At 34.7% G+C, this 13836-nt stretch overlaps 1 protein-coding gene across 1 annotated transcript in view; it reads right to left on the reverse strand.

The window, feature by feature from the left end:
- Window positions 1–4959: 4959 nt before the first annotated feature.
- Window positions 4960–13836, reverse strand: part of LOC128553057 (trichohyalin-like) — a 46075-nt gene continuing 37198 nt past the window's right edge. Inside the window, exon 5 of the mRNA XM_053534168.1 lies at window positions 4960–7990. Coding sequence (XP_053390143.1) covers window positions 7173–7990 — 818 coding nt within the window. The 3' untranslated portion in view covers window positions 4960–7172. The remainder of the gene's footprint in view (window positions 7991–13836) is intronic.

Below are 13836 nucleotides of genomic sequence, written 5' to 3' on the forward strand. Positions count from 1 at the left end.
TGACTGCAGTGCACATGTACCAAAATTCTTTTTTCTTTTTACATTTTCATGAAGTCGTGCTCCCTTCTCGCATTCCACAAGTGAAATAACTCTATTTTGCATTTTTACTCAGTTATGCCCCTCTTGTTCGATTTTGGCATTTAGTCATTTAATTTTGTTAAATGATAAGACTTTTTTAATAGCCGAGCGTTCGTGTCTCCCGACAGTTCTTAGAATAGATCCTTGAGGAACTTGACATTCACAGTAGACCAGTTGGACTAGGTATCCGGTAAGACAATAGACTGGCGTCTGTTAAAGAAATAATCAGAAATCCATTTCAGTAAACGTCCATCCAGTCTAGCATCTTTAAACTTGAAGAGTTTACCTTTCTACCAAACTTTGTCAAAGGCAATACAGTTCGTACTGCTAGACCATCGTCGAGAGCTTTACAGAAGGTATTGTACAAGTATGTGAGCTGATTCACTGTTGAATCTCCTGGTGTGAACCCAGATTGTAAAGACAAAAGAAAGTTATTATCACGAAGAAAATTGAAAAGATACTGCACTGAAGTGAACAATTAGACAGGGAGCAAAGAAGAAATTTTAGAACAGGAGCCGTTTCGAGGAATATACGGTTGCTAATTCCAACAGGTCTGACAGCTTTGTTCAGTCATACGGAAGTTGCCGAATGTCATTGTGGAGCTGTCACATTTTCAGATCAGGCTGATTCGCTATGCAAGCCGAGGTATATTTTCCAGATCAGGCTGATTCGCTATGCAAGCCGGGGTATATTTTCCAGATCAGGCTGATTCACTATGCAAGCCGGGGTATATTTTCCAGATCAGACTGATTCGCTATGCAAACCGGGGTATATTTTCCAGATCAGACTGATTCGGCATGCAAGCCGGGGGTATATTTTCCAGATCAGGCTGATTCGGCATGCAAGCCGGGGATATATTTTCCAGATCAGGCTGATTCGGCATGCAAGCCGGGGGTATATTTTCCAGATCAGGCTAATTCGGCATGCTAACCGGGGGTATATTTTCCAGATCAGGCTCATTCGGCATGCAAGCCGGGGGTATATTTCCCAGATCAGGCTATTTCGGCATGCAAACCGGGGGTATATTTTCCAGATCAGGCTAATGCGGCATGCAAGCCGGGGGTATATTTTCCAGATCAGGCTGATTCGGCATGCAAGCCGGGGGTATATTTTCCAGATCAGGCTAATTCGGCATGCAAACCGGGGGTATATTTTCCAGATCAGGCTAATTCGGCATGCAAGCAGGGGGTATATTTTCCAGATCAGGCTTATACGGCATGCAAACCGGGGGTATATTTTCCAGATCAAGCTAATTCGGCATGCAAGCAGGGGGTATATTTTGTATTGATATATATATATATAACATTTCAAAAGAATTTATTTCAAACATTCTAGCATAAAACGTCTGTATTCCGAGTTGATTTTACAGATATATACTACCACAAAGTACAGAATGAGAAACTGAAAGTATACACAGGGTCCCTGCTATGTCATGCAAGGAATTAACCGTCTGTTGGTTCCCAATGGAAGTCACGCGAAGAAATGTTACCTGACGACTAAAAATATCAATGAGATGAAACAGGAGGGGGCTATAGGTTGACCCCGTCCGTCTGTGGGTGTGTCTGTTCGTCCGTACATCTGCCAACAAAATGATCCTCCGTTTTTTTAAACTATTGCATCCTCAAATACCCTGCAGCTTGACAAACTGCCGTCGTGTTTACTACCTGTCGTGATTTTACCATTATTTCTCATGTTTGAAATAATTTACACTTGACAGTTATAACGCTTGCACACGCGGGGAATATGCCCTTGCGGATTTAGTCGTTTTTATTGCTAAGTCTGGCTGAATCCACTACCATTGGTTTAAAGATGGCGTTCTACCCCGTCTTTGTTTAATATCATCTGCAAATTCAAAATATTTTAAAGTAGTCTAAAGAAACATTTAAATCGAAAGCTGTGTGTTATTTAGTTACCTGTTTCCTGTGGGGTTCCCCAAGTGTCCATCTTTGAGCCCCTTTTGTTCTTAGTTTATGTAAATGACATGTCAGCTATGGTTAATAACAAACTTTTATTATATGCTGATGACTGAGGTATTCCTGTCTCTGGAAAAGACATCTCACAGATTGGGACTGTTTTATCCTGTGAACTTGAAATAGCAAGGGAATGACTTGTTGATAACAAGATTTCGCTACATCTTGGAAAAGCAGAGTCTATTCTGTTTGGATCAAAACCCAAGTTAAGGTCTTAATCAAGTTTGAATATCACATGTAATGGTACAAGTATTAAATCTACCAATTTAGTGAAGTACCTTGGTGCAGTCTTTGACCAGAATCTATCTTGTGATATTGCAAGATTTGTGGTTTCTAAAGCAAATGCCCATCTGAAATGTTTGTCTGAGTAAATTTCTGACTCTTCACACCAAGAAATTGCTGGTCATGGCTGTAATTCAGTGCCATATTAAAGATGTTTGTTCTTTCTGGTATTTCAGTTTTACTAAATACTGGAAGAACAGGCTTCAAATTACTCAAAACAAGCTTATTCTGTTTGTCTTTTGTCTTGAATAGTATGTCTCGTGTTGATCTTGAGCAGTTTAGGTCTTTGAACTGGTTACCAGTGGTTAAAAGGTTAAGATGGGTAAAACCCCTAATTACATGAATGATAAATTTGCCCTTAGCTCCATACATGACCGATGCATAAGGTCTAGAGTGGCAGCTTTCCCTAGTCAGGATTACAGTGTTGGTTATTTTTACACTGATACTTGGCGTTTCTCATTGCCCAAGGTTGGAAGCTTTGGCAAAAAGACGTTTGCCTTTATTGGTATTGTTCTCTGGAATCACGTTCAACAAGATCTTAGATATATTACTTGTCTTTCAAAGTTCAAACATGTCACCAAAATCCAATTAATGGCCAGTTAGTTTTCACACTATCTTATTTCCTTTTTATCTAGTCACTTTCATGTTTTTCATGATATATTTCTGTTTTCGATACTGACCTCTAGGTGTCTAATACTTAATACTATGATAGTAATATGTGACATCAAATACTGTGATAATACATAAAACTAAATTATCTGTGATATACTTGATTTTCAAGATTTAATGTGCAACTTTGTAATTAAAACAAATACATGACTTTCGGTGTCATACCGCAAATAACAAGGACCACAATGGAAATAAGAGGAACTTTGTTTCTCTTTTTGTGTTATCCCTGGTATTGGTGTGCATTTCATGGTTTAGAATATATATATAATTGTAATTAGTCTGCTTGTCACCATATTGTTGTTATATACCATGCATCTTTTCCGTTTAATGTTTTAAATATGCTTGATTTGTGTACACTTTTACCAAATAAAATCTATCTACTAGTATCTTTTTGGTAAGTATAAATGTGTCAAATCACGGTGAGTAGTCAACGCGGCTGCTTTATGTCCATGCGCAACTAGGGTACCTGTAATTGAACCAACCTTGATACTTAACAAACACATAGAGGGCAATATGTAGTAAACGAACGTATACTATTTTTCTCGGATTCAAGATGGCCTTCTGGCAGCCATTTTGGATAAAAAAATTCTTCTTGTAATTTCTTGAAATCTACCTCTTAAACTTCACATACACACACACATAAAGGGCAGTATGATGTCAATGTTCTTGTAATTGTCGGATTCATATTTCCACTTATGTGGTACTCGTGTTAGATATTCAACAGGTAGGGGACTTTTGTCCCCTCCCCACTGTGGGGTTGCTTGTTACCCTCATACTGGTTGAAAACCAGTTTCGATGACTGTAGGAATGCGCTTTTCCGACCTCCTGCAATCCGCTTAAAAATCATCTCCTAAATCATCATGTAGAAGATTGTACACTGTAGTTAGATTGTATCACAGACCCCCTTCAAATACACATGAAGTACAGTAGAAGTATTAATAATAGTAAACACGTAAATTAACGTGAGCAGCATAAAATACGCAACACAAAGATTTCAGGAAATGGACCCACTTGTAGGTTATAATGTAGTAATTCATTGTAATTGCTCCATTGAAAGAAGTACCTTAAAATAAATCATTCGCAGAATGTATTTTCAGTAAAATAAGACAAGTTTCATGTTAAATTTCGTGTGTTTATGGCAAAGACAAAACTAGAATAAAGGTGTTTACTGTGCGACGATGCCAAAAAAGCGATCCACAAAGGGTTAGTGGATTCAATCTGGTGCCATTTCACTAAAAATCACCCCATTTACTGTTCATAATTTGACATCTTATTAATTGTAGTTTGCGATGATTTATCGCTTTTAATGGGTTGAAATCCTAGAAAGTATAGTCTTATGCGCGACACATCGTTTCATGATGGCAAACATTTGTGCCAAGTTATTTCAGAATCTCTTAATGCATAAAGAAGTTATGACACGGACACAAAAAGAGATCCTGTTTTACCTTTAAGTGTCACATTAAAGAGAAAGAAAAACTAATAATGTGTGTAGGGGTAAAGTTTGAGAGAGGTAGGTGTAATAGTATCGAAGTAATTGCATGAGCAAATTTATAAGGTCACATATACAAACAGACGTATGTAAAAGTAATTGTAAAACATATTCGGCATTAAAATAAACTTCATACTACATGTACCAAATGTTTTAAAGGCACAATTTCAGATTTACATCAAAACAATAAAACAAGTTATAATACAAAAACACTTCTTTATATGACCCAGCTGCTAAACCACTTTTTACTTCAATTAACTGCGTTACTAACGCAGGAAACAGCTTTTCTCCAAACATTACACACTTCATCCGAGTTTTGATAATTTTTGAACACTTCCGACATGTAACGAAAACAAATATGGTGATTAATATTAATTTCATATGGTCTCCTATATCATTTCCTCTTGCAATAAAAACAATTTTATAAGCATTGACATTGATACTTCATTGCCTCTAATATCTTAATAATTCACATTCATAGATCAAAATTGTATTCGGACATTACATTTTCAACGAGGATGATAACAGAACAGAACTATTTATATTTTAATGAAAGTTGGGACTGCTTCATTGTACAGAAACAATGTCAAAAGTGTTAAGAACATAACTAAAATGCACAATGCACATACAACAAGATATTGTATGGCACAAAGTTGTCTAAATGTATCGGAATGTGCTTCATACAAAGATAAATATGTACACGTGATCGTTGATTTACAAAAAAAACAAAAAAAAAACAAAACAAAAAACAGCCGAAACAACAAATAGTTACTAGTCAAACTGCTACGTATATGGATAACGATTTCTGTTATTTCTTTAAAAGGACAAACACAAACTAATCCACTTGAAATATGAGAAACAAAAACATATCTAATGAAATTGAATGTTCATTCGTTTATTAAAGCACAGTTTCATGATTGAAATAAAAACATTTTGTATATACAGAAAGTACTAAACAATGGTATCTAGCTTGTCGAATCAACAAAAAAATATTTCGAAGTTACGCAGGTAATGCTGTCAAATATTAAAGATAAATATATTCTCTTGCACGATTCAAATGCAAGGAGTACGCTTTCATTGGTGACCATGCGTTTTAAACAAACTGGTATTACAAATCAAAATGTGTATTCAGTTGTTATTAAATATCATTTTATTATTATATTATTAAATTATTGTTACACGTTGTGGACAAGGTGTGTTTTTTTGTTTGTTTTGTTTTATATCATATTTTTAAACTAAATAAACGGTCATTTTGTCTAACAAAAATGATGGCCTTGGACTTGGCTACTCATTAAATGGTTCAACAGCAAACGTTTCTTTTTTGTTTTTTTTTTTTTGCTTTTTTTTTTTTTTTTTTGGTTTTACAAAACTATGTATATGTAGATGACACGTCAACTTAATGGAAGTCCTTAACATATGTAGTCAAAACTATAAGGCATTGTTGCGTAACTTCAGGGACAAATTCTTTATGAATTAAAAAGTATGCTTAACCTTTTCACATTATATGAAATACGTAAATGGAAATCCCAATAATGTGTACATTTTAACGCTTTCATACAATTATAGAGAGCATCAGTCTAAACTGCCAAACGCAAGGTACCTGTTAAACAATCAAACACAAATGCATATAATTTGCATTACAAATAAAAGTACATGTCATTTAAGTACAACAATTATAGTTAATAAACCAGTATGTAGTCGAAAGTGAATTATTCATTCTTGAATACGAAATATCATTAGATGGACAGACAAAAACCGTACTAATTGTCTATATATTTAACTGAAATACGAATTCCCAATTAGCAATTTGGCAAGTTTTCATGAAAAATGTAAAAATATGGATAATATGTGTAAGCGTCCCTTTATATAGCATTGCAAATTAGAAACTACTTAGTAAGTTACAGTCACTGACAGACATATTTGTTTATAAAGATAGTTGTTTTTATGAATAAAGATTATTTGATTGTAGACTGTGTCAGGAAACACTAAGCTCACTCAGAATTATAGTTATTTCCTAGATTTCCATATTTGACATTTGCATTTAAAATTCAGATTGAACAATCTTGTTTCTCAATACCAAAAAAGATATGTCTTGGAACTTTGAATTACAAATAAGTCCATGTTTTGAAATTCAATTTACCACGTATTAATTATCGTTACCTAATGTACCTCCTTAGCCAGAGCAAACAGAACAGCTAGAGTAGCCAGGAACCAACCCTAACTCTAACCCTAACCCTGGCTACTCTGGCTGCTCTGACTGAGGTTATGCAAGTTACCGGCCTAAGACATTTTTCATTTATTGTCAGGTTATTTTTTGACATCGGGAAATCATACTCTCTCAAATACTATTATCACCGTAATGCTAGTGATAGCTGAGCACGACAGCTAGAACGTTTTTAACCTCAGTCGTCTCGTTTGGTAAATATATCGTTGTATACTTTCAAACTTACTGATTACAACCAAACGCAACTTTTTTAAAGATATCAGGAATGCTTTGAAGAAGACATGTTGTTAAATGCTCTTTACTATATAAATGATAATTTGCTATCTCGAAAACATAGATCTAAATATTTCATACTAAGTGTAGAAGAATATTAAACAACTATAAACTTCTAACATACAAAACAATACGACATTTTGTTATGGTAATTCCCCTTCTCGACAATATGTTTGCAATGACCATTTTAAGATGGATGAGTGTTAGAAGTGCTAGTCGCTGGACTTGGAGGACTGAATTGTGCAAAAAAACTTTTAAGCAATTCAGTTTGTTTCATTTGTTCTTTCATTTGTTCTTTCATTTGTTTTTGCATTTGTTCTTGCATTGCATTCATTTTACTTTGTAGTTCTGTGTTTGATTTATCGATTTTGTGCTCTACATCGCTTTTAGTCTTTTCAACTTGGGCTTTTACATTGGTTATGTCCGCTTTCAACACTGATACATCTGATATCAGTTTTTCCTCAACAGTACAAAGCGTAGCCCCATCGGCTGACGAAACTCCTGAGTCACTTCTGTTTGTCAAATACTGGGACGAATTAGAGTCATCAGTTTGCATTGGTATGTTTTGAATATCTGGGCAATGTGGGGGAAATACTTTCATATTTTGTACGTTTTCTTGCAAGTTCAACGCAGCAAACACTTCACAAATTGGTGTAACGTATACAACCTCTGCCATTCCTCCTTCAACAATACCTATGACAGAAAGTGGCCCATAAGCATCAGTGAATACTAAAGACCCGGAGTCCCCATTTTCAGCGAAACGTACACCTCCAATACTCTCTATTTCGTACTGATTGTACAGTAACATTCCAAATTCATCTTTGTCTTCTAAAGTTCCAACCATATGGCGAAATCGTGCCGACCCACCTTCTAATCGAATAATCCCTCTTGTCCAACCCGATATACATCCGAATTTCACAACCGTCAGTTTCTTTTCTCTAATAAGTCTGTTTACTTCCTCTCGATTACACAGTTTCCCAGATGAAAATTTTAGACTGTCACACCCTGAAACAAATTCAAGTTTCAGATAGAGATACTTAGCAAATTTTGAAACCTGCATTATTTTTCCAGTTTAAATTACATTGAATTTCGTAACACTAAATTTGCCACACCGTTGTTAACATTTTAGTATAAAGTAACAAGACTGCCAGAATGTCACAATATATGCCCGTCATAGCAAATTTCTTTACACTACCACCTGTATTTGCAAATGGACTTTTAATGCTGTGGTTTAGTAGTAATTTTTGTTTTTTCTAAGTCCACAAAAAATCCTTTCTAGGCAGAGATACCTTAAAATACACCTAAAATTTGAAAGTTATATCTATGTTGTACTTCAGAAAAGCGGTTTTGGTTTTTCTCTACGGTCAATTATAAAAAAAAATACAATATTAGTTATTTATAGTAATAAAAAAGGAAGTCAATCATAAAACAAATATAAATCCACAAAAAATCTTTACCAGGAAGAGATGGGTCAAAATACACCTCAAAATTAGATGTAACATGCATGTTGTACTACAGAAAAGTGGTCTCGATTTTTCTCTACGACCAGCTATTAATAGTAACAACAAAGGAAAGTAATTCTAAATTAGAGACCTGGGCCCGTATTCATAAAGAATCTTAGATAGAAATATATCTTAGAAGTCAACATTTTCTAAGTATTTCTCATTTTTGACTTAAAATGTGTCTTAGAAACATTTTTGCCTAAGAATTGTTCTAAGAACGAAATTTGGCTTAGAAATTATCTTAAGAAGGTGATTTTTCTCTTAAAATTTAAGACAGGTGGCCACTTAACTTAACTTTTAAGAATTATCTTAGAAAAGTAAAAATAAAATGGACGCCAATGACTGCAGTTAACAGTTTTTCATGAATTGAATCTTTACTGTATAGACTTTATTAAGCTTAATTTAACTTGTGACAGGCTTTCCACGTCATAGGTAGCACCTAATTTTATATTAAATATAGACATAGAAATGAAACTAAGAAAAAAACTTCTTATACTTTTTTCGCTAAGATTTTTCTAAGTCGCTTTATGAATAAGAACTTAAGAATTTCTCTTAGCTAAGTCTGAAAAAATAAGATAAGAAATATCTTAGAGTTGATTCTAAGATTCTTTATGAATACGAGTCCAGGGTTCTTGCGCATGGCATTTGTGATAGTGAACAATTGTGCCAAGATACATAAAAAATCCCTCCATGTATGAAGAAAAAATGCTCCCAACAAATTCATTCTTGTATCTGACATTTGGCATCTAAGTGTGACCTTGACTTTAGACTAGGGACTTGGTTCATGCACATGCCACTCCGTCTTATGGTGGTGAATATATGTGCCAAGTTACATTAAAATCACTCTATGTATGGAGAGGAAATGCTCCTGACAAAGCTGTCATTCTCGTATTCTTTGACCTCTAAGTGTGACCTTGACTTTAGACTAAGGGATCTGCTTTATGCGCATGACACTCCGTCTCATGATGGTGAATATTAGTAAGTTACAACAAATCCCTCTATGAATGAAGAAGATATGCTCAAGAAAAAGTTTTATGGACGTAGCATGCCCACCCGCCCGCCTGGGTCGTTCTAATAATACGTCCCGTTTTTCAAACGGGCGTAAAAAATTAAGAATTTTTATATTTATACCAATTTATACCAAGTTAATGTTTTTCCAGACGATCTCTCTTTTGATATAATAGCAATATATGCAAGCTATGATGGCATACTCTATTCGTTTTTAGAATACTTAAGGTGAATCTTCTATCACATCGGTTACTAGCACACTATATTCAACAATTGATGTTTCTTAAATATTTTATAGTAACTACACCGCTAACCTTAAGTTTAGATCTGCCCAATATGGTTGCTAAAAACAATGTTCAGAGTTTCACCCTATAATGAATCTTAGACTTAGTTGTCATACTCAGTTCAGTAAACCTGGTAATGTTCAAAGTAGGTAGCTCAATAACAATATACCAATACCGTGTCCGATGTTTTTTGGGGTTTTGTTTTTAATAAAGACTGCGACTTATTGGAAGTTAATATACCTAAGTACGCTAGTTTGAATAACTTTGTTAATTTGAATGTTGACAGTTTGGATTAGCTTTTTAATTGTTGCTTTTTAAAAGTTTCATGTCAAACATTGAATTATGTCTCCAAGCAAACCATACATGATCGCTTATGGTAAAACTGTTATTAATGTTTGTTTTGGGTTTAACGTTTTTCAACAGTATTTCAAGTGTGTAACGGCGGGCAGTTAACCTAACCTGTGTTCCTGGATTCTGTACCAGTACAAACCCATTCTCCGCAAGTAACTGCCAACTTCTCCACATGAATTATCAGAGGTCGAATGATTTCAGACACAACTTCTTTTATCAAATCGTCACGGAGAACATACGCCCCGCCCGAGGATCGAATTCGCGACCCGCAGACCACCGCTCTCCCTACTGAGCTAAGCGGTTATGACTGTACACTGAGCCAACTTCTAACTGGCTACCTCACATAGGTCCTATATTTCAGGAAAAAGAGAAGGAAACTCGATGAACTTTGAAACATACAGAGAACAGAATAACAGGCTTAAATTGACCCATCATCTAAACAAAAAGGAAAACATCACCAAAATTAAGCAGATCTTTTCATACTGTATTACGAACCTGAAAATTTTGTCAGCTACCTTGACCAAATCTAAAACGTATTCAATGATAAGATTCAATCAAGAAGCGGTAAAGAAATGGGCAAGTCGAAGTGCGAACCAGTTTGACAAATTCCTTGTAGTTATCAATGAGTTTTACTCGTTTTATAATAGAAACAATGGAATCGACAGGCTGAAAATGTCACATGATCAAATGTTAAATATATGCAATACACCCGCTTAACACTTTCCGAGAAGTAAAAAAAATAAATATTAATGATTTTTTCCGCACTGGTATCTACGCAGATTCGTGGAATCGAATTTAATGTCCCTTGCCCTAATACTGACGCTGTATTGCTAAGACAGATCAATATCGGCAATTAAAATCTTATGTTTAGTGCAAAATTTTAAGATACCAATATTCTTTGGTGATGACCCTCTTGAAAAATCAAATATCAGTTTTCCATCAAGTATGAAAAATATAACAAATAAGATAAAAATCTTTGTTTGTTTTGTTGTGTCGAGAAGGTATACAAACTTTGACCCAATTTAAAGGAAATATATATATTCAACAGACATCTTTCTTAACTAAATAAAATTCTAATAGACAGATGTTTTTCATTTTTCGTTAGTAACTGAAAACAAGATCCGTCAAACAAGACATAGCAAGCCACGCCTTAAAGTGCTAATTTTTGGATGTTTTGACAAAACTTTATTATCTCCCTTTTACAAATTCCAACTCGTATTTTTAAAATATAGTTTAACAGTATCTTTATACACATATCAGCACCCCCTGCAATAAACTATCTCAATTTAAGTTTTATTTGTTATATATCCAGCGGCGATTCCTAAAACGAAGAGGCAAATAACAAATAATGATGAGATAGACATGTCTTAAATGCACTATGAATTGGACAAAATTAAATACATTATCAATAATCCTTTTTAAATTTGTTACTCCGGGCTTTTCATTGTCCGGGTTTCGTTTCAGCAGCCTACTCAACCCGTCCAAGCCATTGCGAGTTTCTTTTACCTAAATTACAATAACGGGCGCAATGGAAACTATCGGATGAGCCTTTAAAGATGTTTCTCTAGTATATCTTGCGGCCCCAAATGAAATTCAGCGGAATCACTTGAACATACTTGAACAAGGCTGCTTCTAGCAAAGTAACATTTATCTAGTGGTACCTCAGAAGAAATCGTTTGGAGGTGGGGATTTTTTTTTCAAGAAGTTTGTGGGCTTCCTATATCACGCATGGTAAACTACAGAGCTACCTCTTTAAGAGGTATACGGTAAACTGCTCTGTCGCAACTTCCGAGGTAGTGCACGTCGCAATAGAATAATATCATCAAAGGTGAGTGTCATCATATGTTTTTTTTTTTGCAATTTTTCAAGCATTTTCAAGTAGTGTATCGAATATCAAAAATCGGGGAATGGTAGGCGATGTAGATATGATTTAACTTTACAGAGAATTTTAAATTTGCTAATTCATTCTTAATTTGTGGTCGTGGTGATGTTTACCAAAAAGCTGATTTTGCAGTAAATTTGGCCATTTCGTCATGATGTCAAATATTTACATTTTAGTTAATATTAAGAAGCAAACCGAGTAGGCGTGAGATAACTGTAAAATATACAATGTATTTGGAAATAAAATATGTACCGAAAATGGTTCAGGTATAAAATTATTCAATTTGTATTGCAAAAGATAGCTCTGTCGTGAAGGAGATAGTCATGTCGCTATGGAGATAGCTCTGTGTTGCATTAACAGTTTTGAGCAGTGTTGAATGAATCCGGGTAGTAGTTATGTCCACTTACGAGATACAATTCAATTATCTCATTTTTGCGTCGGCTAAACGCCGAAAGCGTTTGACGAGTCCTTGCTTTCGCCCGATTTCTCATTCTCATTAAATGGTCTCACAACACAGCGAATAGATGTAGTTCCATAAGACTGTCTGTAATTTCAAAGAGTACATTGATCGGATGAAGTTCAGTTATGTCAATCCCATTTGCTATGACAAATATACGATGTAATCTGTCAAATTTATTAAGTTTAATTGTGCAATACTCGAATAAAGCGACATATATTCTTCCACGGCAACTCATTAAGCATAAACACGCTTAACGATTCTGCGGGATTTGATAATACATTTGCGCATATGATTATGGTGACTAATTTTATGCCCTTTTGTCACAAAATAGCAATTATGATGTTCACAAATTCAAATAAAAACTGCATATTAACTTATTAGCAATATTATCCATTTGTTACCCTGTCCCTTTCAAAAAATAATCTTTAAAATCATTGCGCAAATAACAAATTTATTGCGCTGTGCATTTCATGAAATGCACAGGCTTACCAAGCTGTCGTAACATCCAGCGAAAGACAAAATATAGTTCCAGAACATACTGCTAGGATTTTTTTCAGTCGGGTACAACTGAAAGCATTGGAATGTCTCTTATCAAAGAGTTTACCACATCGATGAAATTAAATTATGACAGCTTTATTTTAAATGGGCCGAATAAGATATGTGCAGTACGTTAATTCTTCCACGAGACTTCGCGGATGAATTCTCATTACATTCTGGGCACTTGCCGGCGAACAGGTGATCTGTTTATAACAACGCTTCTACGACTTTGCGCTTAAAAATACGAACATCGGTTCACCGAAAAAATACTACGAAGATGGGCCAGATCAAAATGATGCAAAATCGCGAGTGGTGAAAATGAAAACGTCTACATACAACTTCGTTTTAAATCGTAACCTTTCTGGAATTTTGACTGGTTCGCAAAAAAAAAATGAAATCGTCACCCATTCTGCGTTTCATGATGACACATGGGTTGAATTTTGCAGTCAGTAAGCGGATAAATTATCGGGAAAAGAAGCTTTTACTAGTTTGTTTAATTACTACTGATTTTAAAAATGATTTTATTTCTTATTTTTCAAGAAATTAATAAATAGGCGAAACATTAAATTGTATTTCCTTGTAGTTTTTGAAATCGAAAGTAGATCGTCTATGTTAGACTGCTTTGACGAAACGAAACAATTTCTTTTTATGAAATGATTTAAATAAGACATAATTTCACCGTAAACTTCAATGCCAGATACTGCCAATTGCTGCTAAACTGTCTTCGTGTCATCACAATTTGTAAAACATATTGTTTAAACTGGAGATTTTGGCGGTATAAAGAAAAGTGTAATCGTATCCGGATATAATATTTTGGGTAAATATCG

Source organism: Mercenaria mercenaria, unplaced genomic scaffold (genome assembly GCF_021730395.1).
Source record: "Mercenaria mercenaria strain notata unplaced genomic scaffold, MADL_Memer_1 contig_3437, whole genome shotgun sequence".
NCBI lineage: Eukaryota > Metazoa > Mollusca > Bivalvia > Venerida > Veneridae > Mercenaria > Mercenaria mercenaria.